The sequence below is a fragment of the Macaca thibetana genome, chromosome 3 (genome assembly GCF_024542745.1).
Source record: "Macaca thibetana thibetana isolate TM-01 chromosome 3, ASM2454274v1, whole genome shotgun sequence".
Lineage (NCBI taxonomy): Eukaryota > Metazoa > Chordata > Mammalia > Primates > Cercopithecidae > Macaca > Macaca thibetana.
This window is the reverse complement of record NC_065580.1, coordinates 84,554,131-84,579,871: the sequence shown is the minus strand read 5'-3', so window position 1 is coordinate 84,579,871 and position 25,741 is coordinate 84,554,131. Positions and strand designations below refer to the sequence as shown.

Genomic DNA, 25,741 nt, shown 5'->3' with positions numbered 1-25,741 from the left:
GAGCTATTCAGAAACCATCAAGTCTCTACAAAAAACTGTTCCTGGTATTCTAAATGTGAAACAATTGCTCCATTTTCCTAGGTGACTAAGCAGTACTTGATGAACTGACAGACTTAGGGCACCATAGAAAAAAAAGAAAAATAGAGATGGGAAAAAATGCAAAGAAAAAGAAATGTGCCTCGAACAATCATTTCGGATAATATTAATTGACACCAACTTACACTATTATTCTTATAACCTTTTCTTAGAAAACAGCATCTTCATGTCTACATGGTCATATGGAATCAATGTATTTAGCAGTCCTCGTGGTAAATTCCTTGAACATTATTTGATTGTTTTTACTCTCACAATTTAGACACATATTTCACAAACTGTAATCCATAGAGCATCAGTCTTAGAAGATGTTTTGCCAAGGGAATAAAATAATCAAACATATTAGGAAAGTTTAGCATAGTCTGTCTTTACCTCATCCTGGCTCCCCATCCCCATCTCTTGGAGGCACCCTCCCCACCAAAACACTAACCCTGAGATTTATTCACAGGAAACATTTGCTTGTTAAACGTTTTGAAAAGGCCGGGCGCGGTGGCTCACGCCTGTAATCCTAGCACTTTGGTAGGCTGAGGCGGGTGGATCATGAGGTCAGGAGATGGAGACCATCCTGGCTAACGCGGTGAAACCCCGTCTCCACTAAAAATACAAAACATTAGCCGGGCGTCATGGCGGGCACCTGTGGTCCCAGCTACTCGGGAGGCTGAGGCAGGAGAATGGCGGGAACCCGGGAGGCGGAGCTTGCAGTGAGCGGAGATCCCGCCGCTGCACTCCAGCCTGGGTGACAGAGCGGAATTCTGTCCCAGAAAAAAGGAAAAAAAAAAGGCTTTGAAAAGTGCCAGAGGGTTTTTTGTTTCATGTTTTTAAAATCAATTTCATTGTGTCCAACCCAACATTTCTCAAACTTTCAAACTTACCCTGGCAACTTTTTGTTTTTCATTTCCAGAAAACTTCCATTATCATTCCAACATAATGTTCTTTCCTCAGGATATACTTTGGGAAACTGTGTCCTGTTTATTGTGTAACCACAGGTGTTTAGACTGCACATTAGAAAGGGCTTGCAATGAGACCCGAACAATTAACCAGCAACCAGTTATTCATAGTCTGAGGGGCTCTGTTCGTTCATTTGCTGGCTCTATGACTTTGGGTGAATCCTTTCACTTTCTTGAGCATCTGGTTCCTTCGCTGTAAAATGACACACTAGTCTGCCGAAGCAGGGTTGTTCTAAACATCAAGTGAAATAATTCATGCAGTAAATGAAGTGTCCAGTTCATAGCCTAGCACCAAGCAGAACTGCATTAAATGTCTATTCTCAGCCCTCCACCACCCAACATTTAAAAAATGAACAGGTAAAAATTAAATAATAAAAAAAAATGCTTAGCATAGTCAAATTTTATAAATTCCAAGGAAATGGTCTACTCTACTAGTCTTGGGTTAGTGGGCTACCTGTTATTTCCATGACTACTGAAAAATAATTTTACATATGGATAATTGCAAAGCAGATCAATTTTCAGAACAAATGTCCTTGAAAATGTCTCTTTAATTTCCATTTAATTTGAAGAGATTCATTTGCAGCCCTTATTCATGCAAAACTCCCATTGACATCACTTAGTTCTTAACTAAATTAGGTAATGTAAATTATAAAAGCAAAATCATTGAATAGACACAAGAATCTCCTGCTTATGTTGTGACTCCACAACTTAAATTTAAAAACTAGGGAGAGTATGAGGACTCAGAGTAAAAATGAAACAGTGATTAAAATGTTGAGAAGTAAGACTTTAAGTGAAAGCATAAATGAAACAAAGCAGAATTTTCCACCTCGTCACGGAAAATCTGAAACAGGATTTATAGGAAAGAGTAATAGATTCCATCTTGCCTCAAACAGGCCAAATCCTATGATGAAAATAAAACAGATTAATATGTTACGGACGGAGTTAAAGGTGTCAAAGATCAAAGTTTCAACAAATTGAGTTTCAGAGACATAATTAGCTTTTTATTAGTGATTCATGAATCAGACAGCTTTCAATCTGTAAATTAGAAGGGAGCTCTGATGAACTAAACTGAGTGAGTGAGTTTAACAGGCAGAAAAAAGGGAAAGAAAGCAGCAAAAAGGGACAAATAGTGGATTGGCCATTTTAAGGTTACTTTCCTGGTAGGGACGTAAACAAAAACATGTTGGTTTAATGAGATTTGGCTATTATTCCTCTTGATGTCTTGGAAGATCAGATCTTACAAGTAATCAACTTAGGTTTCAATTTGGTGGTGTGGAGCCTTAGCATGAGTAACTCCATTTTAAACTTGCTATCTTTTCTGTAACAGAGGAAACATGAGGGAGATTACAGAAGACCCCCTGAAGAGGTGTTTCGTGGTTATTATGTCTCTATTTTTAGTTTACGCTCTTGATTTGGTGGGGGGATGCTACATTATCTGTGCGTTCCTAATATAATACAGTGTTTGCACACTGTAGATGATGAATGTGAATAGAGATTTTAATATGAAGAAATAAGTTTAAACTTCAGTAAAACAGATTTCGTTTAGGTATAATTAACATAACCTAACCCCAAGATGTTAATTCCCTAAATAAAATTATTACTTGAAGCTATGGATTTGCTTTGTTTTAGCTGTTTTAAAAATAGTGTGTATATTTATTAATTCCATCAACAAATAGTCATTGAATATCTACAATGTGGCAAACATTCTGCTAGATGATGAGAATAGAATCATGAATAAGATAAAATGCCTGTCCTCCTGGAAGTCATAAGTCTAACTGTGGAAGCAATATTGCATAGGCAAGGACAGCAAATAAATTTATTCAATCTGTGATAGGTTGAACATCCTAAAAAGAAAAAAGATCTTTAGCCAGCTTCTAAGATGACCATTAATGATCCCAGCATCCTGGTATTCACAACCTTATGAATTCATACCCCACCTTACATTGTAAGAAGATTGACCTGTGTGATCAATAACATATGGTAGAAGTGATGGTTAAGTCACTTCCAAGATAAGATTGCAAAAGACCATGGACTCCATCTTGGGCTCTCTCGGCTTATTCACACAAGGAAGGTCATGTTGTCAGCAGCCTTATGAAGAAACTCACAGGGTAAAAAGTGAAAGTATATGGCCAAAAGTCAACAAGGAACTAAGACCTGCCAACTGCCATTAGTGAGCTTAGAAGCAGATTTCCTAGCCACAGATGGCTGTGCCCTACTCAACAGCTTGACTACTACCTCAAGAGAAACTGTGAGGCGGAATATACCAGCTATTTGCCCCTAGATTCTTGAGTCATAGAAACTGTAAGATTATAAATGTGTAATAACTTAAGCTCCTAAATTTTGGGATAGTTTGTAACTCAGTGATTGATAATTAATACAGATTCTTCACTGCAGATAGTTTGGGAAGCAATAATTTAGAGTGTTCTTGGCCAATAAAAAGATTTTCAGGGCTTAAATATGAATTGACAAATTCCTATTAAGCATGGCTCTGTGTTGGAAAATAAGAAGAGTAGTTATGCCATTGATAACAAAATAGATGATCTACTGATGCCTCTTCCTGTTCTAAGATTGAAGTATCCAGAATCCAAGCACTGATATCCCCCATTACGTCAGAAATGAGTCAAGTAGCAAGAGCTATTTATAATAAATGTCATGGCCTTTTCCTGTATTTTAACTGATAACACATTATTTTAAGAATTCTCGGTAGATTTTAGTAGGAGTGGGTGTGACAATGTGCATATGTATAGAAAAGAATATTTTTGTTTTAACTCTAAATGCAAAGATTATTTTTAGGTCCCATCCATACACGCACCTGAAGTAATGGTATTCTGCTTCCTGAATGCCTTTCTGAAAATGCTGCCTGCCTTTATTGACTCAAATGTTGTCAAGTGTGTTACACACAAATTTTTCCTAACCAAGGTAAGACTCTTGTTCCTAAATAACTTATTTTTTGGGTGGATCACTTGCTTCCAAATATATTTGATAAACCAGTGAGCATTGATGGGATATGACACAATAGAAATGAGTAATTTTAACTTACAGTGTAAAAGTGAATCAAGAACAAAAATCCGAGTTTTATTTAGAGTGTGTCATAAGATACAAAGAAGATTTGTAGCTTTCTTTGATGTGCTCACATGAAATGCCTGTAGTCAAACGGCTATTTTTAAACTTGAGAAGAAATTCAGGACAAAAGGAACATTTTAAATATAAAAGGGAATTCAGGGAGATCACAAAGAAGTGAAATCACTATTACAAAAGTTCAAAGACACATTGTTCTTCAAATATCAAGAAGCTGACTTAAATACCAATTCTGACCCTTCTTCAGGGGATACTTTCTAAGGTTTAAGGAAGTGACAGACATGAGGCCATTCTTTTGCCCCCTTTTCAGAAACTCTTGGTTTTGGATCACTATTATGTTTAGCTTCCTTAAGACTAATTCTCCTGTTGTGCTAGACATTTTGAACTCAGCGAGATCTCAACTGCAATGTAATTGGTATGCTGTGTCAGGTATCAGGTCAGCTGACCACCAGAGACCAGGAAGAGGACTCCGATGTGGCAATCTCCTGTCTGGGCAAAGTGAGTATTGCATATCAGGAATTTGCTCCCACATGGATGGGAAGCTAGAAAATTTTTTTAAACATAGGCAGGATGTCAGGCTATTGCCAGATGTAAAGGACAGTCCTAAAAGCCATCCAGAAGGTCTTATGGATAGATCTCAACGGGAACAGGCCATGGAGGCTGAACTAGAGAGGAGAAGTCTATTGTCAAATGTTAGAGAAAAAGCTCTAACAAGCAAGAATGGCAACTTTTACAGAGTACCAGCTCTGCAAGGCGGTTTCAATATGTTAGCATATTTCCTTCTCACGACAATTTTGGAATATGGGTTTTATATCCATTATCCACATGTGGAAACAGACTCAGAGAGATGAAGTAGTTAGACCTGTGATGGAGTCAGCATTCAAATCCATGACTGTCTCATGCCAAATCTTCTTTCCACTACATTGTTTTTTTTGTTTTTGTTTTTGTTTTTTTCCTTAGTGAGCTCAACATAACCAATGATTAAAAATAAAAAAAAAAAATCAGGAATTTCTTTTATAATGGATCTTAAGGGAACCCAGTACAAATCCCTTATTTAATAAGTTAAAAAAAGAGAAAGAGAAAGAAAGTTCACATTAGTACAAGCTATGATTCTGAATTATAAACTTCAGATACTCTGTGTTGGTCACATAAATATCACATCTTCAGAAATCACAAAGAATCTGTTTCTGTGCCAAAGGAAAAAAAAAAAAAGGAAAGAAACCTGCGCATTAGAGAAATGTATTTATTTCAGTACAGCTTTTAATTTTCTTTTGATAATGATTTTAAGAAAAAACTCATTTCTTTTTATTTTTCAGTTTTATTGAGGTATAATTGACAAATAAAAATTGTATATATTTAAGGTATCTAACGTGATGTTTTAATATACATTTATGCACTGCAGAACAATCTTTTAGTCAACAACAGACTGCATATTCAATGGTGGGCTCATAAGATTACAATAGAGCTGAAAATTTCCTATTGTCTAGTGGGCATGGCATCATAGTGCAATGTGATACTCACCTGTTTGTGTTGATGCTGATATAAACAAACTTGAGGCATTGCCAGTCATGTAAAAGTATATCACACACAATAACATACAGTATATTATAATAATAAATGACTATTATTGGTTTATGTATTTGCTGCAGGGGCGGGGTCCTCAGGGAGAACCCCTGCTAGGGCAATGCAGAAGGGAAATGTGGGGTCAGAGCCCCCACACAAAGTTCCTACTAGGCCACTGCCTAGTGGAGCCATGAGGAAAGGACCACAGTCCTCCAGACCTCAAAATGTTAGATCCACCACCAGCTTGGATTGTGTTCCTGGAAAAGCTGCAGACACTCAATGCCAGCCCATGAAAGCAGCTGAAATGGGCGCTGTACCCTGCAAAACCACAGGGATGGAGCTGTCCAATACCGTGGAAACCCACCTCTTGCATCAGCGTGACCTGGATGTGACACATGGAGTCAAAGGAGATCACTTTAGAACTTTAAAGTTTAATGACTGGTCTATTGGATTTTGGAATTGTGTGGGGCCTGTAACCCCTTTGTTTTGGCCAATTTCTCCCATTTGGAAATGGTGTATTTACTCAATGCTTGTACCCCCATTGTATCTAGGAAGTAACTAAATTGCTTTTGCTTTTACGGGCTCATAGGCAAAAGGGACTTGCCTTGTCTCAGATGAGACTTGGGACTTGGACTTGAGTTAAAGCTAAAATGAGTTAAGACTTTAGGGGACTGCTGGGAGGGAAGGCATGATTGGTTTTGAAATATGAGGACATGAGATTTGGGAAGGCCAGGGACAGAATGATGTGTTTTGGCTGTATCTCTACCCAAATCTCATCTTGAACTGTAGTTCCCATAATCCCCATGTGTCATGGGAGGGGACCTTCTGAGAAGTAATTGAATCATGAGGGGCGGGCTTCTCCTGTACTGTTCTCATGATAGTGAATCAGTCTCACGAGATCTGATGGTTTTATAAAGGGAAGTTCCCCTGCACACGCTGTGTTTTCTGCCACCATGTAAGACGTGTCTTTACTCCTCCTTCACCTTCTGCCATGATTGTGAGGCCTCCCCAGCTATGGGGACCTGTGAGTCCATTAAACTTCTTTTTCCTTATAAATTACCCAGTCTCAGGCACTTCTCCATAGCAGTGTGAAAATGGACTAATACTCTAACCAAACTTTTTTTTCAGAACATATCCCCATCATTAAGCTATTTATGATTGTATATAAGTTGTGAAGTGATTCGTACAATCAAGTTAATTAGCATATTCATCACCGCACATAGTTACTTTTTTGGGAGGAGAGTATGGTAAGAGATCTACCTTCAAAAATAAGAAAAATCTGTTAACTAAAACTTATTTGTACTCACATATTCAGGCTGTTTTAATTATCCAATAATTTTGTTTGTTTTCAGAAAAGTCATTTCCCAAAACATTGCTTAGGTTAATATTGAAAATTAGTTTAAATTTGTAGAGAAAGGCAGTTCAAAAGTATGCTATCCTTCCATTAATTCATTCATCCAAAAACATGCATTAAATACATTCTATGTGCCAGTGAATAGGAGCTCAAGGTCCTAAAAAGTTTATCAAATGAAAAAACAGTAACAAATATTTATACAGAATATAATGCTATAGAGAAATGCCAGCTTTGAAAGTTCACAAGATGAGGTTCCCTAAGACTAATTTGAGGTTCAGAACTGGGGAAAACCAACTTATTCTGGAAAGATCTTACAGAGGAGGTACTTCAGGCAACCAGGCTGGAAATATTATTCCTCCTAATGGCTAATACATATAAAACACTAACTTTACTGTTGTGCTTTAAATCATTCCAAATCAAGTTGTAACTCAGGAGAATAAAATTATCTTTCAAAACAAACTTTTGTGATGCTTTTTTGTCTTTGTTACTATTCTGTCTTTTACATTTAAAGAAACCATAGCAACCACACCTGCATCTCTCACTGTTGTCCATGAAGTGGAGATTAGTGAAGTCTGGTGATGTTTTACTGTTTACTTTAAAGTCACCAACATAATCATACTTTTCATTCTAAAAGAAATGCAAATGATTTTTTTTTTTTTCCTCTCACCAGGCTGGAGTGCAGTGGCACGATCTTGGCTCACTGCAACCTCCGCCTCCCGGGTTCAAGCGATTCTCCTGCCTCAGCCTCCCAAGTAGCTGGGACTACAGGTGCACACCACCACGCTCAGCTAATTTTGCATTTTTAATAGAGACGGGGTTTCACCATGTTGGCCAGGGTGGTCTTGATCTCTTGACCTTGTGATCCATCCACCTCAACTTCCCAAAGTGCTGGAATTACAGACGTGAGCCACCATGCCTGACCAAACGATCATATTTTTAAAGGCAGGTAGAGATTCGTGTTTTGTTTTTTGCTTATCAGTTACCAAACTTTATGTATCATTCAAAAATTAAGATCTCTAACCACCTAGATATATTGCTGTTCTATAAATAAAAATTTCTGTTGTCCTTGCAAACTTTAATTTGAACTCTAATAATTTATCTCAAATTAGTTAACTCTAATAAACTACTAATTTCTTCCTTCATATAGTGGATTAAGAAAAAATAAGTCTATGAAACATGCGTGTTGTAACAAACCATTTCAAGTATTAGAAAAAATATTATCTTTTGATTCTCACTTGCAATCCAACCTATTAGAAAAATGTAACAGTGTAAAAGATAAGTGTGCATCCTTCCCTGCCATTCATTTGATTATAAAAATTTTAGTATTTATAGGTAATATAGTATCTTAAAAAATAAGATACTATAGATATATACCATACATTCTTAGTGGGGGTGATATTGCCCCCAAGTGTTGAAAACTGGTTCTTGGAGGGATGTATCTTAGGTATTATAATGGTTTGTGACACTCTAAAGGACTATAGGACACAAACAGACACACAGTAAAACTGTGGTATTAAAATATAATGAGAAGGAGGTGATAAGGAATAAAAATGTCTAAAAAAGCTCCTTGGGGGCAATAACAACAACAAAAAAGATTGTGAATACGCATATATGTGTAAGTGTATATACACATACCTTTATGTACACTATTTTTTCTTTTTAACAAAAACAGAATATATGATACAGTATATTCTGTCTCTTCCTTTTATTATTATTCAACGTGCTATGTCACATGTAAATCATAGTTGCATGCAAATCATTTCAGAGGTAAGGTAGGTAACATCAACAAGACAAACAGCGTTTGGGGAATAGTGTGGACCGTGGCAAAAATGTGAGCCCTTGCTTCTTTATAAGGAACATCAACTCCTCTACATCAGCTCCAGCTGATGGTTGCTATGTGGGAATTTAGGCCCACTGTTACCTTATTCTCTAATTTTTCAAGCAATGGAAGTCTAAATTTTTATGTATAATCTGAATTTTGAATGTTGACAATAATTTTCCCATGAGGGTCAACATTATGTGGGTGAAGCAAAACAGGTCTGGACTAGCACACAATGCTGGCTTCCCTTTGGACTTGTTAGGTAGAAGTTCAACTCAGGGTTTTTCAATGAAATGTTGACAGACTAACTGCAACACAACTTATGTGATTTGCTCAAGCCTACGGAATCAGAAACTCTGTGAATCTCACCCAGGGATGTCACTTTGTAACAAGGAGTGTCTTACATAATCTCAAATTTGAGAACCAACTATATAGCATACTTTTCAACAGGTATATAACAATAATTGAATTCCGAAGTATGGGAGTATCATACTTTGTCAAATCAATTTCCTTGTAAGTGGATATTGAAGTTGCTGCCAGATTTTTTCCTTGGTACCTAATATTGCAATAAATGTCTTTATGCACCATTGTTTTTATTTTTGTAGGATAAATTTCCCAAACGAGGATTATTGCATATAATGTTAGGGTCTAATAGATGTTCATTTTAGAGTGTAGTAGATATTGTAAACTTACTTTAAAAAGGTTTCAAAAAGTCACATTCCAATCAGCAATATACATGAGTGCCCTTATCCTAGGATCCAACTCTAAGTATAATAGAAACTTCCTTCCAACTTGATGAGTTAAAAACATTCTTTAAGTCCAGGCATGGTGGCTGACGCCTGTAATCCCAGCGCTTTGGGAGGCTGAGGTGGGTGGATCACAAGGTCAGTATTTCAAGACCAGCCTGGCCAATATGGTGAAACTCCATCTCTAGTAAAAATACAAAAATTAGCTGGGCATGGTGCCAGGCACCTGTAGTCCCAGCTACTAGGGTGGCTGAGGCAGGAAAATCGCTTGAACCCGGGAGGTAGAGGTTCCAGTGAGCCGAGACTGTGCCACTGCACTTCAGCCTGGGCGACAGAGCGAGACTCTGTCTCTAAATAAATAAATAAATAAATAATAAAAATAAAAACATTTTTTAAGTGTACAGTATAATGTACTGATTTGGGGGGCAGTTAAAAGTTTTTTTTTTTTCACATTTATAAGTTGTTTGCAATTCCTCTTCTTGAGGGAGTTTACAGACACTCACCAGCTGAAAATGGCAGTTTTAAAGTATTGAGAGTGAGAGAGGGTACATCTACATAGTATCAGTTTCCTTGATACCCTTACCTTCTTCCCAGGCTCCACCCTCCTCCCAAATTTCTGTTACTCCTCCCATACAGTGTTCATAAAGCCACTGATTATCTTTCACCCTCCTGTGAGGACTCCATGTTTTCCTTTGGAATTATTTTCACTTGCTCATTTTCTTGGCCAATTTTGCTGTTTAATTTTATATCTTTTTCTTATCTATTTTATGTAACTCTGTGCAAACCAGATCTCTAACAATTTGCCTTACATACTGTTTTAATAAAACAAATTTTAAAAGTTACCGTTTTACTTAATACTCTACTCAATTTTGAGCAAACTTCATTTGATTTTAATCATAGCAACCATTTAAAAAAAGCTGCGCCATTTTAGCTTGTTTCCTTTCTGTAACTGCTTTTAGAAATTCACTTTCTTTAACAACATGCATTTTCAAGCATAATGCCATAGTAAGTTAACTGTAGAGAAGTCACTAATGAATATTATTTTACTTTATTAAATAACAGCAAGGGAACTATAAACATGTAAATCATTTTACATGCAACCTAAAAACTTTCCAAACTCAAAAATGGACTTTTTTTGGAGGGAGGTAGCTTTCTCTCAAGAACTCTTATTTCAAAATCCAAATGGGATTTCAAAATACAAGTAAATAAATGTCAAAGCCTCTTGGCCTCTGCTCTGCCATTCTATGCCTGAAATCCTGCCAAAATGAAATTTTCCATTCAAAAGGACTGGCATTTACTAAACTGATTTTTTAAAGACATTCTCAAAAAGTAGTGGAAACTTTGTCCAGCTTTTTATGTTCCTGTCTTGTAGACGGAACAGCTGCCTCTGCAGATATTTTCCAAGATCTTACATTTTCTGAAAAACATATTCTCAGCGCTTCCACTGTCTTCAGCAACTGGGTCTATTGGTTTTTCCCAGTGCCAAGCATAGAAGATAAACAACTGCCAAACTAGAAGCTAGTGTCTCACTGAGTATCAAGGCACAGAAAGGACAGAAGAGATAGTGTTTCATTAAGTATCAATGCAGAGAAAGGACAGAAGAGAAAGTGGGAGAAAGAAAAGAGCGTGGTTCAATCGTTCACAGGCAAGAGGGACACATTTATCTCAAAATTTTAGGCTGTTTCAACAAAACCGAGCTGCAGTGAGACTAGCTGCTTATTCACATGAGAACATCATTTTTAGTTACTATGAAGATCAGAGTTAAAAGATATGAGTTCGTTTAAAGAACTCAAAAGGGAAAATATGAAGCCACCGCAATAGTAAAATCTGAGGCTTACAGTGCAGCGCCTGAGAGTGCCAGTCCACTAAAGGGAGGGAGAAGGGGCACAGAGTTTATGGGGGCCTGGGAAGGAGTGAGAAGACTTTGGAAATGGAAACTAAAACTATCAGCCAGCGAAAATCATCAATATTCCTAAAAATATATAGTAATAATAATAATAAATAAAGCTTTAAAAAACTAACAAGACACTGTGGGATAAAAAAAAAAAGGTAGAAATGAAAATTACAGAATGTTAAGTGAAAAAACTGAAATCCATCTACAGTCAACAGTTTGCACCTTTAAAAGCAAGGACTTGAAGCAGCAAGCAAAAGTTCCCAGTCCTTAAGACTTTCTCCCCACTCTCAATTCTTTCTTTCCTCTAGTGCAAAAGCTGCCTTAAGCAGTGCACGCCGGAATGATCCCCACGTGAGCCTTCCTTTAATTTCGGTCTTAATTTTTTTCTCTCTTGTTATTACTCCCAGACCCCAACCTCCTTTTCCTCATCTAGTATCTGTTTCGGGGACGGGACAAAGAGAAGTCAGCGAGCTGAAAAAAGTTTTGTGGTTTGGGCGACTTGGGCCTTTGTTGTGTCATTTCCCCCTACCCCTCCACGCCCCCAACCACGTGACCAAGAAGGGCCGGAATTTTGTGAATGGAGACGAAAGGTGGCTGTTGGGGCGGGCGGGACTCCGCCCCCTTCCCTAAAGCGGCCAATCTCCTAGCGGAGCGCTGAGGGGTCAGCAATAAACAACAATGGGCTGGGGATTTACGGCTCGTTATTGGCTGCAGGAAGAACCTCGCAGGGACCTAACCCGAAGCTCCGCCCCCTCGCGGTTACCCTGGATACCCGTCAGGCTGCGGCTGCAGAGAAGGTCTTTGGAAACTGTTGCTCAGATTACAGGCGCTGGGTTATTCCTGGAGTGAAGGGTGGTGGAGCACCCTTGTTATTGACCTCCTGCTTGGTTGCACCCTCAGATAATACCCATGAGCTTCACTGTTCCAGCCTCCCGGCCCAGGCTCTTCCTGGAATCTCTCCTTGGCCGGGGTTAAAATGCAGTTCCCGCTCAAAATGCTTATAGGTGCGCGCGTTGTGAACTCTGATTTAGTAGTTTCAGGGAATGCGCGGGGTCTGTCTTTGCTGTCCATAGTTATTGGTTGTTTTCCCAGTAACAAGTGTTGATTTTGTTTGTTTGTTTGCTTGTTTTTTAAATAGATATTTCTCCTGCATAGGTCCGAGGTTGAGTGCTGTGCACTCTTACACTCCATTTTAATGTGTCTCCATAACGTTCCATTTAAGGAAGGAAACTTTCAAATAGAAATTGAGAACTGCAGCACGTTTCCTAATGGGCGGAACAGCTGCCGGAAACGTCTTCTGGTCACTAGTTCTGGTCACAAATCAATTTCAACAGCATTGAGTCCCTGGTCCTATCCCCGCGGCCTCCCGTCCCCTGTTGGGCACTGGCTCCTTAAAGTGACGCTTTACTGTTCTGAGTCCCATACGAGGGACAGGGCAAGTGGCTTCAGAGATGCAGCCCTCAATTCTTAACGTCCTAGTTATTGCCCTTGAAACCCGAGTAGTCTCACCGCTCGCCCCCAACCCTGGGCTCTGGCTGTTTAAGAGCTGTAGAGGAAGTGAAAGCGTCAAGTACAATAAGTGACACCCTCCGCCTCCGTGTATACATAACAAAAGCTCAGGAAACGTGCGGGTTCTAGGATAAACGAGCCACCCCAAGCCCTCCCTCCTACTCCCCACAGCCACAGTGGACTGGAAGTACCTTTTCCCGGTGCACACGTAGGGACAATTTTGACTTACACTTTTTCACCTAGCTTGCTCTGTTGTCCTCCCATCACAACCTCTGCTAATCAGCAGTTCTGCATCTCCTAGGTGCCTTCCTTATAGATTCTTTAGTTTCTGTCCCACGAACGATAGGATCTAATTTTAGTTGAGGATGAGTGTTAAAAAAAAATGTTTTGATAAATCATAATGGTGATGGTGGGTTTTGAAAAACAGGAAAATAAATTGGTCCAAAAGCTTAGTGAGAATGAGGATCTAAAGAGCGAGGTGGGCTCCTAGTCCGGACAAGAGTAGAGGGGTTGGAGATCCTGTGGGCAGGGCGGCTGAATAAGGAGGTACGGGCTTTGTGGATCGCGCCTCTAAGTGTATACCAGAACCGCACAACAGTGCTTTAAGGGAACCAGCCCAATAGTGGACCTAACACCCCAATAATGGGAACTGGCGACTCGAAACACATGGTTTCAGTATCCCCAGGCGCTTTAACAATAAGCAGCGGGTTACAGAGGAAGTCGAGTCTCTCCGTGGTGCTTCCAGGCTGAGGACTCAGCGCCTACCGGCCGAGCACCCCCTAGGGCAGAGGGGCGAGGGAGACCCGCGGGAAGGGGCAGCAAGCCGCCTGATTGACAGCCCGAAATCTGATCTTGTGAAAGAGACGCGGAGCCAATGGGAGGCAGCGATCCATCAGTTTGGATTGGAGGCCCCTGGAGGAGAAGTAGAGGAAAAACCACCGAATTGAGCTCTGTCAGAGGCGCTTTCGGCTTCCAAGGGGGAAGTGCTGGGCAATAATTAATGTTTTTATTAAATTTGGAGGGAAGTTTTTGCAGCCTTTCGCCTAGCGTGGCCTTCAGGTGGGTCTTTCCAACAACTTTTTATGTCTCTCCAGATAATTGCATGGTTGTGGGTCGCAAAAACTATCCTGATGAAAGAGGTGTCTCCGTCTCTTTAGTCCCGTTAGGTGCAAAGCAAGTCTCGTTGATCGCCATTGCTAGTTTTGCACACGTTTGCGAATCAGAGCTGCCCGGGGTACACCGACCGCGCAGGGAAACATCGAGAGTGTAAATAAATACATCGCCTCTTGTTCGGATTTTTGCTACTACCGAAAATATGTAAATTGTGAACTCTCTTGGCTCTCTTTGGATCCAGGTGAAGGAGGCGGTGTAGGGAGGGTTATTTTTGTGAATGGGACTGTCTGAGGGTAATTAGCTATGCAAATTCAAGAGCTTCATTCATGATTTTTTTTTTAAAGCCTAAAAGCCATCTTGTTCCCCTCTAGGTTGATAGAAGTCCAGATCCTGAGGAAATCTCCAGCTAAATGCTCAAAATATAAAATACTGAGCTGAGATTTGCGAAGAGCAGCAGCATGGATGGATTTTATGACCAGCAAGTGCCTTACATGGTCACCAATGTGAGTGATCAGTTTGAAAGTTGCTGTTTATAAACTTGACTCCGACGGGGGTGGGGAGAGGGAGAAAATGAGAAGGGAGGGGGCACGGGGTTGGGATTGCAGATACTTATCTGCTTTGTTGCCACTGTAGGGCGACTCTGCTTCTAGAAGCCCAGTCTTCAAAATGAGCTTACCTTTCAGTGATTTGGATAAGGCATAGTTTTGTTTTTAAGACCCCTTTTTCTGATTAAAGCTCCCAAGATGAGTGGAAGAGGAGATGGAGGGCAGCAGCAGCTGCTGCACTCAAAGTTTTTGGCTGGGTTTGTCTGCCACATTGAAAAGAATGAAGTTGAGACAAATGCTGACACTTTTTGTTTATATGGGGTGTTTTTCTTTCTTTCTCTTTTTTTTTCTCATTTTCTCTCTCACTTTTTTTTTTTCATTTCTCTACCCTTTTTGCTTTTTTTGTTGGGGGGGGGGTTGGGAGAAGGGGCTGTCCAAAAGAGAATAAAATCCACTGTTTTAATCTAGCATTGAACCAGCCTAAAAACAACTTTAAGTGTAAATGCTTAAGGTTGTTTTGATGCTGAGATACCATGAATATACGACTGATAAATAGTAATGTGCTAGGATCGGCACTGGGAAGCAACTCTCCCTGATTGCTTAACATAAGCTTTCACTGTCAAATAAGTGAGAAAATGAATATTAGAATTGATACTATGGACTTTTATTTTTCTATTCAGAGAGAAGATCCATTAGACTTATGTATGCATGTCTGTGTGTGTGTGTGTGTGTGTGTGCGTGTGTGTATGATTTGAGGTTTACATTCTTTTAAAGGATTTTATCTTTCCCTTTGTAGAGTCAGCGTGGGAGAAATTGTAACGAGAAACCAACAAATGTCAGGAAAAGAAAATTCATTAACAGAGATCTGGCTCATGATTCAGAAGGTGAGGTTTGATTTTGGGCTGAATCCCCATTTTTTTACCTACACTCTCCACCCTGCTAAAAGAAAAGGAGCACTTCAGTCTTATCTTAAAAATAATAAACTTTGAAATTACTGAATTTAACTGAGACTTCAACTTGGAACAATTTATATAATGTGGCAGTTTGCATGGGAGACTATTTTATGGTCCTATCACAAACTAATGAAAGAAGGAAATAAAATCTTAACATTGACAACCTTCTTTTAATCATTGTTTTGTGTTTAAATACTTTTGTCCAAATGGCATATAACTCACCCCATTCACTAAGATAACAGTTTAAAAATATCCAATACAGTGGGACAAATTCAGCAGCTATGTACACTGCTTACTTTTTTCTTTCTCCTTTATTACAAGTTAAACAATATTAGTGATTGTTTGGTTTCCCACCCCCTTTACACTAAAACCATCTACTGTTAACAGAATTTTCAAGGGTGATTTTGATGACTAAATTGTGAGGTCATAATACCTTGTTTATTGACCATAAAGTGTTCACTGAATCATACTTAAGGCCTACTTAATAATTATAATACTATTTGGGAAATTAGTTTGCAGATTCTTTTGATGAACTGCTGGTAGGAAGTCAATATATTACAAATTATTTTAGCTATATGAGGACATTCATAATAAACTTAATATACTTAGATTTAATTATTGAAGTTTAGTTGGCAATTTTAATTAGATATACTAGATTCTGAAACTTCCTCAAATCTTCATACTATTTCAATACCTCCCTCATTCCCTAACATGACCATATAGTTTTGAACTTGATGATAACGTGGTGCCAAAGAATTGTCTTTCTGACTTTTACAAACCTATTAATGTAGACATTTTCCTCCAAAAACTTGTATTTGAAGTGGTTTCTTTTAGTTTTGAGGTATTAAAGTTGAAAACATAGTACTTTGACAGTTGTACCATGTGCCGTTATATTTTTTATGTAAGATTTAGAAGATATGAATAAAATGCTTTTCATTCTTTCTAATCTTCCCCCTACTACTATTTTAGCAAGAGTTAAATATATTTAAGAAATATTTCAGTGAATAGACACACATTCACCTCAGTCTTTTCATGAATTCTGGTATCCCTGAGCTTATTAAGCTGTTTGTTAAAAAGGAAAAAGAAAAGATGATTGACTTTATTCTTTAGATGACTAAAATAATTTCTTAAAGAGTTGCTTAATAGGCATGAAAAGTAGGCAGTATTATTGAGATATTTAAGTTATGCCTCCTTTTTTATTTTTATGTTGACTGCATCTCTTGAAATTAAATTTTTATTTAATACCAATTTCATGACAAACATTTCCATTTAATGAAGACTAAAGATTTGCAAATCTTATGTTTATGTCTTTGACTTGTTTTTTAGAACTCTTTCAAGATCTAAGTCAATTACAGGAAACATGGCTTGCAGAAGGTAAGGCAAAAATTGCTTTAAAAGGGGGGAAAAGCAACTCTAGAAGAAGAAAAAAAAGAAGTCCTGAACTTGCTGTCTTAATATTCAGCCCAATTAATTGAGCTCTAAAAGAGCCACCTCATGTGTCATGCATACATTAGAGCCTCTGATGAGTTTGTCTTTGGGGACTCTGGGGCTGTACTACCCAGTGTCATCACAAATTACCAGGAGAAATTGCTTCCAGCTCACAATCACATCTGCTTTTGGCAAGAACTAATGCACCAAGACTTCAAGTTCTAAGCCTCTGTTCAGATTTTAATTGCAATTGATCAGGTTTATATTATTGTACCTCCAGAGACCTCCTAGAGCCAGAACCCGGCTGGCTTGCTGTTTCCTTTAGAGCAGCGCATATCATTATTTGGTGTTCTGGTGGAGGACTTTTCTGATGGCAGAAATTAGTTTCTCTGGGTTCATCAGGACGGGATGCTTCAAGATTTAAGTGCAAGTGTCTTCTTTCCACCTTGTTCACAACACAGAACGTTAGGTGTGTATCTAATACTTAGGAAATCTATGGGTTTAAAATAAATGGGAGATATGAGGATTTTTAAAATGTTTTCCATGTGTTACTATTCATGTGATGTTTGTTAAAATTGACCTTTGCTATTTTGTCAGTTTTATTAGGATTTATTTAATAGAGCAAGGGTACATTTAAAGGCATTACTTTTATTTTGGATTATTTTATGATAAAATTTTGTGGTTCTATCTGTTATATATTTTATTGTATGCAACTTTATAGGAAAATGAGATGTTGCTTCATAAAGCTTTATACAACTTCAAAAATGCCTAATATTGAGGGACTTTTGTTGGCATTCATAATTTGAAATTTTTCTTTTGGATTTGGCATAAAAATGTGAAATGTTAATTTTATGATGTGTTTTGTGGGAAATACAAAGAGAAAAATTATAGATATGTAAGCATTGAGTATATAGCAGTGTTTTTTGTGCGTTCACATTATATGGGAAACATGCAAGTTTTAGAACAGATTTTAAGATGGTTAAAAAGGAGAGAGTGGGTCTCTTTAAATGGAACCCAGGTGTTGCTGTAGCTACTTTGAGGCAGACTGATTTGTTTTATCGGTGGTCTTGAATGCAGTTGATCAAGTTGCTGTTAGCATGTAAAATAAGTTTCTTTGTTTTGCTGATAGTCTAGTTCTCCAAAGAGCTTTTTCAATCTTTATCAGTCTTTAAAGTTAAATAGCTTTCCTAATAGTCCTTTGAAAGGATGATTGTATTTACATGTTAATGAAGGTAAGACTTACTGAAAGTTTTGGCTATATTTAAGGATCATTTTGCTAGTTTCTGTAAATGAAACTTACTGCAATAGATTACTTTTTATTGCAACATAAGTCATATTCAGATATAACTTTTTCATGGAAAATCTGCATGGAGATTCTTGTATTAACTTATGCCTATTAGTTTTTGCAAAGTCAAAGGTTGTGAGAACATTACCTTTATGAGAGAATTTATTTACTTCTCCAGAATAACTTAAAATATCTATTTTAATTGTTCTGGAAGGTTTGTTGGTTCTTAGATGTTTAAATCTCATTGATTCCAAGTCAGTGCACTAGCTGGCAGATTTTGAATGTGCATAGCAACTCTGTTCCCGGAATTTTAAAATGTGGAATCTGTGACAGACTCTTACCATTTTATAATCAGTTTCAGTACGTTTCTTTTTTTTAACTTTTGACTTGTTTTGTGTCTTGTAGCTCAGATAAGTGATTTGAATAATTTATCCAAATTTATCTTTTAAAACTCTGCAGGGAATAGTCTTTCTAGGGGATTATTAACATACCTGTAAATCAAACCTGAAGACTTAGCATTACAAAAAATAAACCTAGAAAATGATCAATGTATTTGGAAGAACATGGACCTTTACTTAGAAAAGAATTGTTATTTCAATTAAGTTCAGGAATTAATCATGAGTGTTTTATATGAATTCCCAGGAGGACTACTGTTTACAAACTATGGATAAGATTTCATTTTAGAATAATTTAAACATTTTCAAAATAGTTTACATTAATTTATCTAATCATGATGTAAGCAAAAAGTTGTTAATGTGGTGTTTAAAATCTAATAGTGAGAAAAGAGATCTTTTTAACTTCTTGTTTCTAGACTCCACTTTTTTTTTGTTTTGAGAAATTAAATATATTATTTTACGCTGATATTTTAACTTGACTTATCCCATGTCTTGAACAGTATTTAGCTAAGAAGAGATCCTCAAATTACCCTAGTTATTTGTAGTGAGATGTGCCCATTTATGTCTTTCTGGACATCTAGAAATTAAAACATTGCCAAATTGGCAGACTATGAATCGTTTACATATTTCTTTTCATAATGTTCCATAGCCAAGAAAGTGACCATGGAATTTTAAGACATCTTGACCCATTTAAAAAAGATCATTGGCAATTTACCAAGTTTCTCCCATGAGTTAGAATTCCACTGGGAAGTTAAACAGGTCTAAAAACCTTATTAGACATGAGAGTCAAGTTAGTTGTCATATGTCATATGATAATTGTGTTTTTGAAAAATTATAAAAGTCCTCAAATATTTGTTAAATGATATCTTAGCATGTTTAGTTTGTTTTTTCTGTAAGACTGTTCATAAATTTTACCCCAAATGCAACATATGGATTAGTCATGGGTAAATTATTATGGATTATAATTTTTTTTTTTTATTTCTAAGGGGAAATTGGAATAGATAAGGCAGGACTGTTTAAGGGTGGGGATGGAACCAGTATTTTCAATTCAGTAAAGTCCTCTGTAAAAATATACTTGCATTCTACTAAGAAAGTTAATTCCCATACAGAGATTTAAATATGTTGGTGGAGAATACAACTTTACATTAATATCATTTCCCAAGAACTAACACTGCAATTTAGAGATTTTTTAACATCTAAACACAGTTTAAAATAATTATCTTATTCTGAAGAAAATTGAAAAGTTAATATTTTCAGTGACCACAGTAGTTTAAAAAAAAAAAAAAAAAAAAAAGTCAGGGACTATGCCAATTTTAAAATGTTGCCATAGTCATTTTATGTTATAATTTCACTATGTGCAATTCTTTATTGATTCTTTGTCTTCTGAATTAGGCTGCTACTGACAGAAAGGCAGTTGCAATTATTTGATCCCATGAAATAATGAGTTTAAATATCAATCCTATCAACATCATGGTGATGTCTTATTCATAACAGCCTGAAAGTCAGAGTTAAAATGGAATCTCTTGTGTATCCAGAACAAAAATAGAAAGATGTAAAAAATTAAGAAAGGATTGTATTCTTACAAACTTGCTTCTTAAAGCTCACCTACTAACACAACTTAAAGGGAAATAATAATTTTCAGTATATATCTGATGTAAATGTATAGCTGCTCTCTTGACCGTTATTTTGTTTCCAGTCTAGATGTTCTTTCAGGTTCACGTTCATCAACAGTATTCTCTGTCTTCAGGGTAAAATGTTTTTCAGTGGTTTTGTATTGAGTCAAGTTTAGTGCTGCCGCCAACTCTGAGTAGGAGTTTTATCTCCAAGAACAACCTTTCTACAGCAAAGGTTATTACATCATACAAAGAAGGGTTTTTTTCTTTTGGTTTTATTTGACCTTCAAACAACAGTCTTGTTGACTTAAAAGCAGAGATGTCATTACTCTCCCCTCAATTCGCTTTAATGGCTGATGCTAAATTTATATTCAAAATCATTATGTGATGTTTCTTAAGTAATATGTGCTATTGTTACTCACTATGTGTAATGTCATCCACAATATACAGCAGTCATAATACACTCATTTTTATTTTTCAAAAATCCTACTTTTAATGGAACATAAAATTAGTCATGTTCTCATGAATTATTTTGCCCCACTTGGTGCAATAAGGATTAAAGGCTTTAAAAACTACATTATTTCATGTGGTTTACATAAAACATGACTTTAGAATTAAGCATTGAATTAGAGAAGTCCATATAGTTTCTTATAATTGAACAACAATCATTTCATGTGTGTGTGGGCAGGGAGAGGATGGACTATCACCCTTCTCTTTGTTATACCAGAAAATAATCTAAAATATGAGAGAAAAACTTCTCATTTGAGTTTGACTTAGATAGCAAACAGAGTAAGTATATTTTATTTCTAAACATTCATTGGAATTGCATAAATGTTTTTTCATACATGTTTTATTTACAAAATAGAAATTTTTTTTAATAGAAAAATAGGATTTGGTATAGTATAGTGTAGTTTTTCCAGAGGATCCTAATAAATAAAATATGATTAAGCTTTTCTATTTCAGTTATAGAAAATCTGCAGTTTGTTACATTTTGTAGTATAACTTTATTCGCTTTGACTTGTGTATAATGTTATAATAAAAATAATAATAATAGAGTCAGACCTCTGTAGCATTAGAGAAAATATTTGGCTAGAAACAACAGCTAGTTGGCTCTGAGCTTCCCTTAAGTTTTCAAGTTACTACAGGTCAGATTTAGTTAGGAATTTAAGCTGATTTGACACTCACCACAACTAAAACTTTACTGTTACAGTAAGAATATAGAAATATGAAAATAATGCCTTAATCAAGTAGTAAAGGTGTTTTTGTCATTGGAAAGTTGCCTCCTTTTTTTGTATGTTTAAATATGTTTATATTTCTGCATAATTAATGTTTTTACATTTGTACAATCATTTTATTGTTAAAAGTGGATGTGGTATAAAACCAAACTTAGTGGACTCATGATTATTTTGTTCCATGGCCTGTAGCTTCACTTTAGGATTAAACAGAATACCACTGTAGGAAGGTGGATTTTTCTTGTTTTACTTCTGATTTGAAATAAATTTTAAATTTATCATAAGAAATTTGTTTCTAACTCTTTAATTCAAAGAGAAACACTACAAAGTTCAGCAAACAATCTACAGTATTCTTATGATAAAAATACTTGGATAATAGGCAAGAAAAATAAGGCATTTCTGTAATGGTTTTTCTTTTCCCTTTCTTGAAACCTTCTTTGCATTTCCGTCTTTTCCTTTTTTCTTCCTTAGTTTTATACATGCAAGTTTCTGTAACAAGTTACTCTGTAAAGCAGGATGGGACATGTGTATGTATGTATTTGTGTGTATATATATGTATGTATGTATGTAACTTTGTAAACTTGTCATTTATTTAAATGTGTTCCTTTAATAGATCTGTGCTCTGAGACAGAGCAATAAAATTGGTGTGTTTATATTGCAAGTCCAAGTTTACTTGCTTTAGCTCCCTGGATGGGTGTGACATGAAAAGATTGTGGTTGGACCACATGGCTCATATGCTGGACTGTGTTTTTGTGAATGGAGGCAGAACTCCAGTTCTGCCTGCTTGTCTTGAGGAATTGCTGAGGAGATCAGCTGTCTCATTCACGGGCAGAAAGAATGACTCATACATCTTCCGCCTTGTTTGGCTCCAGGTCATTGTTACAGTGGATAGAACTGGTTTTAATTAAATATTAACCCCTTTTATACTTGATGTTTGTTTTATTTATAATTCTTCCACTTTTTCCTTAGCTCTAAAAGAAAACCCAACAGGCACATAGTTTGTAAGAATAGGAGGGTTTTCGCTTTCCTGCAGCCAACCTTGGAAAATTTTTCATTGCTTACTTTTTCTTAAGTAATGATTATTATTTCATTTGAAAGTTAAAAAGAAGTATAACATAAAGGCAAGCTATATTTAAAATTACCCATCCCCAAGGCAATATTAGTTAAGAAAGGATATTAAAATTAAAAAGGAATCCCAGCACTTTGGGAGGCCGAGACGGGCGGATCACTAGGTCAGGAGATCGAGACCATCCTGGCTAACACGGTGAAACCCCGTCTCTACTAAAAAATACAAAAAAACTAGCCGGGCGAGGTGGCGGGCGCCTGTAGTCCCAGCTACTCAGGAGGCTGAGACAGGAGAATGGCCCGAACCCGGGAGGCGGAGCTTGCAGTGAGCTGAGATCCGGCCACTGCACTCCAGCCTGGGCGACAGAGCGAGACTCCGTCTCAAAAAAAAAAAAAAAAAAAATTAAAAAGGAGAATTGGTGAGTTTGTGACATATAGGTCATGATTAATATTTTGATGAGTTTCTTTCTGATAATATGTATTGATATGTAGCAAAAACAGAGAAAACAGTAAAACAACTTTGGATAATAATCTAGGTGAAGCAAATAGCTGAGAGTGCAGATACTACCCTTTTAAAGCTGAGATCCTGAGACTTGATGGCAACTTGTCTATTAATGTGCAATGAACTGATAGAGCCGCTCCAGCTATTACCAATAAAATCCACATGCTTAATCTCCTTGAAAGCATTTTATTGGTCTTTTGGTATATACTTTCTCCCCTTCTCCTTTCCTCCTCTTCCCCTTCGTCTTTAATTACATAGTGTGGGGAAACATTTCCATTCCCCAAAGGTGATTATATCAAGCACAGTTTATAATAGATAGTAGTGGAAAAAACATTGCTTTTTTAGGTTGACCCCTATTGTTAATTTTCAACTTTGGCGTTGGTATGGCTTGCTGCAAATTTTCAGGCAGCTGTAGTTTGCTCCTTCACAGTATTCCCCTGAATTGAAGAAAAAAGGAAATGTATGATACAAGTGTGGCAATACTTTGTCATATTTTCCTTGCCTAGATCCAACTTGTGTTTTTAGTTAACTGCTTTCCGTTTACTCTAACTTGAAATTAGAGGTATACTTAAGCCTTTGTCTATTTAAGTAGCATGCTGCTTCATTTGGTCTATTCAGTTTCTTAAGATTAGCTTCTGTGAAAATGTGAGTCATATGTTTTTTGTTAAAATTCTGTAATATGTTCAGGAATAAGTGTGAAGTATTTATTCAGTATGTTAAGGAGTTAGAACAGAAATAGGAATTCTTATTCTTACTCTTTATCGATTGTTGGTGTGCAGCTATTTTCTGTATATTTGCGAGGTATAACTTCTAGATTATTCTACTCCTAAAATTTGGCCCTTTTTTCCTCACACATATTCCAGCACACATCACACTCCCATCAATGACTCTGTGCTACTCTTGCAGTGACATATATTACGAAGTTGCAAATTTGCTTACCATACTAGAAAAAAACAAACAAAAGACCTTTAGGGCATTCATATCATTATATTCAGTTACAAATATACTTTTGTTACTCACCAGCTATTTTTAACTTTTCCTGTAAAGGGATATTATATTTTTATCAGATTCTTGTAAATGTTGGCTTTTTAAAAGCCCAGTAATTGTTGTGGTTGATAAATTTGCATCTCAATAGTTATATCTGTTTAGCTGTTAATTCTGATTGAGAACCAAAACAAGGATATAATGGGAAAAATGTGCAGGATTTGATTCTGTGTACTTGCTGTTATTTATTAAATATATATTTAAAATGCTTGTAATTTTTTTGGTATGAAGACTTACTTGAAAGCGCACCCTTCGACTTGTAATTTATGAATCTTTTAGAACATTTTTTTCTGCAATGTCAAAAAAAATATGTTGTGTTAATAGCGGAGAGAATGCTAATGTACAGATTTTAGCTGTTTCTTTGCCTCTCCAGTAGACTTCGTTACAAGTAAAGATATTAAACCGAGCAATCTAATGACAAGTACTTTTTTGTGGATGACTTGAAAGACAAGGGTAGGTGGGTAGAGGACTGGAAAGAAGAAAATAAGGAACATTTCTTGAGTAGCTGGCATTGTGTTTAGACTGTTTCATTTAATCCTTGCCAAAAAACCTGTATTTGGTCACTATTAAACTGATGAGTAAAATTCAATTTGACGAGGTTCAGTAACTTAACCAAAGTTGCACAGCTAGCATGTCATAGAATTAAGATTTGCAGTTCACTCACTTTAAAGTTGTTACCCACATTATCAGATATTAGACCAATATGAAGAGAAAAACATTCTCCTTGCAATATAGGCTGATCAAATAGGCATCAGTTAAAACTTGAAAAAGTTCTTAATTTGTTTGATTTTGTTTGGTAGTGGGGATAGAGTGCATTCGTAATAAAGTTAATTATTGGTATAGAGAAGAGAGTTGTTAGAAAACAGCTGAATGTCAAACTGCATACATTTTTATAATAGGCACAATTACCAGATTGTTATGCTCTTCATAATAGAACATAAATTTTATTCAGCCAAATGTCTGTTTTTAAAGAATAATATTAAACTAATAAAAAGAACTTTAATTCTGTATACTGTATTCTTTTTTATATAAAATTTTTTTAAAATATAGAATTCCATTTTATGTAGATTTTTTTCTTAAGCCATTCAATTATCAACCTAAAGCATTTTCAAAAGAGACTGTTTATTTTAATAAGCATTCCTCATACAGAATAGGCTCATTTTGAAAAGTTAATTAACATCTATTTAAATATGACTTGGCTGGATAAAAAGTTTCAGTATTACGTAACACTAATAAAGTAATACTAGCTAATCAAATCGCAGCTAAAGTTAATTAGGATGATAATTCATTATATTTTTATCAAATTAAAAGTAACCTAACTTCTATTTTTTGGGGGTGTGTGTGTATTTATGTGTGTTTGTGAAAGCTTATTATTAATATTCAGTTTGGAATAGGTTACTTCGATGTCTAAATTAACTGTGATGAAAACGTTTTTGAAGTGAAAAATGCACTTGTGTTTTGATTGCTGCCAAATGTATGAAGTCCTTGCTATTCAGTATTTTTCCTTTACTAAAAATAGGAAAGTCTTTTGACATTAGGACTGACGAAATAGTGATATTCTTT

General features: G+C 36.4%; 1 protein-coding gene across 6 annotated transcripts in view; it reads left to right on the top strand.

Annotated features, from left to right (window-relative positions):
* The first annotated feature begins 13,228 nt into the window (after positions 1 to 13,228).
* The window catches only part of ETV1 (ETS variant transcription factor 1), a 101,316-nt gene continuing 88,803 nt past the window's right edge, over positions 13,229 to 25,741 (top strand). The window contains exons 1-5 of one of the 6 annotated variants that reach the window (XM_050783051.1): positions 13,229 to 14,062; positions 14,161 to 14,357; positions 14,488 to 14,619; positions 15,458 to 15,545; positions 16,941 to 16,988. In XM_050783051.1, coding sequence (XP_050639008.1) covers positions 14,575 to 14,619; positions 15,458 to 15,545; positions 16,941 to 16,988 — 181 coding nt within the window. In that variant the 5' untranslated portion in view covers positions 13,229 to 14,062; positions 14,161 to 14,357; positions 14,488 to 14,574. The other 5 variants (XM_050783049.1, XM_050783053.1, XM_050783048.1 and 2 more) reach the window with 5 other exon arrangements.